Source organism: Syngnathus floridae, chromosome 15, assembly GCF_059516105.1.
Source record: "Syngnathus floridae isolate MCC-2025c chromosome 15, RoL_Sflo_1.0, whole genome shotgun sequence".
Taxonomy (NCBI): Eukaryota; Metazoa; Chordata; class Actinopteri; order Syngnathiformes; family Syngnathidae; genus Syngnathus; species Syngnathus floridae.
This window is the reverse complement of record NC_142427.1, coordinates 921,802-924,732: the sequence shown is the minus strand read 5'-3', so window position 1 is coordinate 924,732 and position 2,931 is coordinate 921,802. Positions and strand designations below refer to the sequence as shown.

Genomic DNA, 2,931 nt, shown 5'->3' with positions numbered 1-2,931 from the left:
GCTAGTGGCAAAATGCACCCTGTTAGAGTTGCGCTCGCTCCAACTTATTTTGCAAGAACCACACGGGAGACAAGTAAGTTCTTTTGGACACCTGCAGGTGGAGAGTCCATCCGTTGTACGAATGAAGTCTGACTCTCGGCTCCTGCACGAGCATTTTAATTAAGAGAAACAGGGTGGGTGTAAGAGTGGATTGAATAGAGGAAGCCCTTGACCTCTAGTCAAAACATAGCAAGGGGTGTTTTACGACTTTGTGTAGGAAGGGATAAGCGATAGGGATAAATAAGGGATAAATAATATTATTTATTACAGGTTGCAGTCAAAGTCAAAGCAACATAATGATACGATAAAGATAATCTGGAAAACCCTGACACACCCTGTAGTTGTCACTTTTGGAAAAGACGAGCGTCCCTCCAATCATCGCCGGTGACGTGTTTTTCAGGCTCTGGAGACAGGAGCTCATGTCAGAAATGTCATTGTGAGTCGCGTTTGTTTCTGCGCCGGAGCCGTTCGTTCCCTTTGCATCCAAAGAATCTCAAAGGCGGATTATTTGTGTCGACAGGAGAGAGATTTGCTGCTACGATACCGACGTCGAGAATCTCTGAGGAGGAACAAAGCGTGAGGTCCTGCAAGGTGAGTCTGTTTGTTTGCGGCTGCTTGGTGTTGCGCAAGATGAAATGGCCTTTTTCTCGCTATCGTTCCTCTCGTCGATTCATCGTGAGGTGTCGCTTCAGTTTGTTCAGAGAGATGTTTGCTTCCGCGCCCGCAGGTCATCGAAACATTTTACGGCTACGACGAAGACGTGTTGGTGGACTCGGACGGATCGTCCTTGTCTTTTCACACCGACAGAACCCCCGACACGGAACCCGAAGAGGTAGCCCGCCATTTCTGCCAGCGTATTGGCACCAAACATTCCTCTTCAGCCTGGAATCGGACTCGTCTTTGCGTCGCGGGTGCTTTGTCGCCGGTCTGACTGATTCTGGTACTAGTGCTGTGTTGCATTGGTGTGTGCATGAAGAGGCGGAGCTTCGCTACCGCCAGCTGACGCAAGAATATCAAGCGCTGCAACGAGCCTACGCTCTGCTAGCCCAGACCAGCGAAGGGGACTACGACGCCGAGAAGGAGATCAAGGTGGCGCCCCTTCCCGCAACCCCCGGCCGGGTCGCAGCCTCCCCGTTCTCACCCAGCCTCGGGTGTTCTCTGGTCTGAAAGGAGGAGGAGGAGCCTCCCTCCTCCTCCTTTCAGACCAGAGAAAAGCTGATGGTAGAAATGGGTCACTATCAAAGCAGAGTAGCAGATCTGGAGTCAGCGCTGAAGCAACAAGGACAGGTAAGCTCATCAATGAGCACACCTTTTTCTCAGACAAAATAGCTACATTCTTCAGTCACTCATTCGTCTGGCATTACTGGACCAACCCCCCCCCCGAATGTGGCTGGGAAAATGCGGAGAAAAGCAAATGTCATTTTCCAGTCAACCAAAGAATTTGTGGATGAAAATGACACAACATTCCAAAGCTGTCCACGCGTTTGTCTCTTCTAGAATGTCAAGTGGGTGGAGGAGAAGCAGCTGCCGCGTCAGAGCAATCAGCAGTTGGCCGAAAAGGTGACGGAAAGAAAGGCGCTGGGCGGAGTCGCTTGGCGTCACACCCGTCGGGAAGCCCCGCAGATGAGGTCTGACTGTCTTTTCAGGTCAGGCGGATGGAGGCGGAAGAAGCGCGTCTGAAAGAGCACATCCAGGATATCCGAGACCAAAACGAACTGCTTGAGTTCCGCATCCTGGAGCTGGAGGTGGGAAGACTCGCACAAGCGTGTTGAGGCCAGAGATGTGACGGACGGACGGACGGACGGACGGATGCATGCCTCTGCCTTTCAGGAGAGGGAGTGGCGCTCCCCCGTCTTGAAGTTTCTGCAAGTCCGTTTCCCAGACGGCCTCAGCCCTTTGCAGATCTACTGCGAGGCCGAGGGCGTGAGCGTACGTAAGGCGTCCCTCGCAACCCTAACCTTAACCCGAGGTCCCAGAACACCTTACATTGCTCCTTGCGCCTTTCCCCCGGACATCGTCATCAGTGATCTGATGAAGAAGCTGGACATCCTGGGCTATAACGCCGTAAGTGTATGTCGAACTCCTTATGTTCGCACTCCACGAGACTCGGCGGCTCAAATGTGACTTTTGGAAGGCTTTGCGCTGAAAGAAGCTTGTTGACGCTGTGCCTTTGGGCTCTTCTATGTTCTGCAAGCAGAAGGGCTACCTGGATGAAGAGTTGGACTTCAGGAAGTGTTCCATGGACCAGGCTCATAAGGTAAGCCTCCCTCAAATCTCCCGCCGGACCACTGATGGATGAGGATTGCGGCCCAGAGGATCCTGGAGCTGGAGGCCATGTTGTACGAGGCGCTACCGCAGCGGGACTGCCCCGCCACGGACGGCGAAAAAGCCAGCCACGCTGGCGTGAATGACGTGCTGACGGCGGATCAGAGAGAAGAGCTTAGGAGCGCCGTGGACCAATGGAAGCGAGCCCTGATGTGCGAGTTGAGGGAGCGCGACGCTTGCATCCTCCAAGAGAGAATGGATCTGCTGCACAGCGCGCAACAGGTAAGGGCCCAAAGCCAGCCCGGCACTTACTTGCACGCTTACTGGCTTTTGAATGCCACTTTCCATTTGTCCGTCCTAGAGGAACAAAGAGCTGAAAGAATTCATCGAAGCTCAGAAGAGACAAATCAAACAATTGGAGGAGAAGTTTCTGTTTCTCTTTCTATTCTTCTCCTTGGCCTTCATTCTGTGGCCCTAACACCAGCTGGTGAGTGAGCTCCAGCGGCACCGCACTCGACACCTCCGATACACTGCCAGCCGGTCTCAGACGTTGGCAGACGCTCCGATGCCAACGTATACCCCCCGCCACGGTGACAGAGGCACCGCGTCACACCGGCGCTCATCCAA

The 2,931-nt window shown here is 53.5% G+C and overlaps 1 protein-coding gene across 2 annotated transcripts; it reads left to right on the top strand.

Annotated features, from left to right (window-relative positions):
* Positions 1-1,218: 1,218 nt before the first annotated feature.
* LOC148385832 (janus kinase and microtubule-interacting protein 3-like) lies at positions 1,219-2,097 on the top strand. Of its 2 annotated transcripts, none has more exons than XM_088399649.1 (3): positions 1,219-1,326; positions 1,537-1,599; positions 1,686-2,097. In XM_088399649.1, the coding sequence occupies exons 1-3, from the start codon at positions 1,258-1,260 to the stop codon at positions 1,809-1,811; spliced, it is 258 nt and encodes an 85-aa protein (XP_088255775.1). In that variant the 5' UTR covers positions 1,219-1,257; the 3' UTR covers positions 1,812-2,097. The 2 variants fall into 2 exon arrangements, 1 of the variants encoding a protein (XP_088255775.1); XR_015863268.1 differs by having other exon boundaries at positions 1,231-1,326; positions 1,691-2,097.
* Positions 2,098-2,931: the final 834 nt, after the last annotated feature.

What these genes read in the sequence shown, in the direction of transcription:
- LOC148385832 (XM_088399649.1), top strand. Translation starts at nt 1,258, where the DNA reads ATGGTAGAAATGGGTCACTATCAAAGCAGAGTAGCAGATCTGGAGTCA. An exon ending in CGCTGAAGCAACAAGGACAG is followed by an intron (nt 1,327 to 1,536) that starts GTAAGCTCATCA and finishes TGTCTCTTCTAG; the next exon opens with AATGTCAAGTGGGTGGAGGA. An exon ending in ATCAGCAGTTGGCCGAAAAG is followed by an intron (nt 1,600 to 1,685) that starts GTGACGGAAAGA and finishes CTGTCTTTTCAG; the next exon opens with GTCAGGCGGATGGAGGCGGA.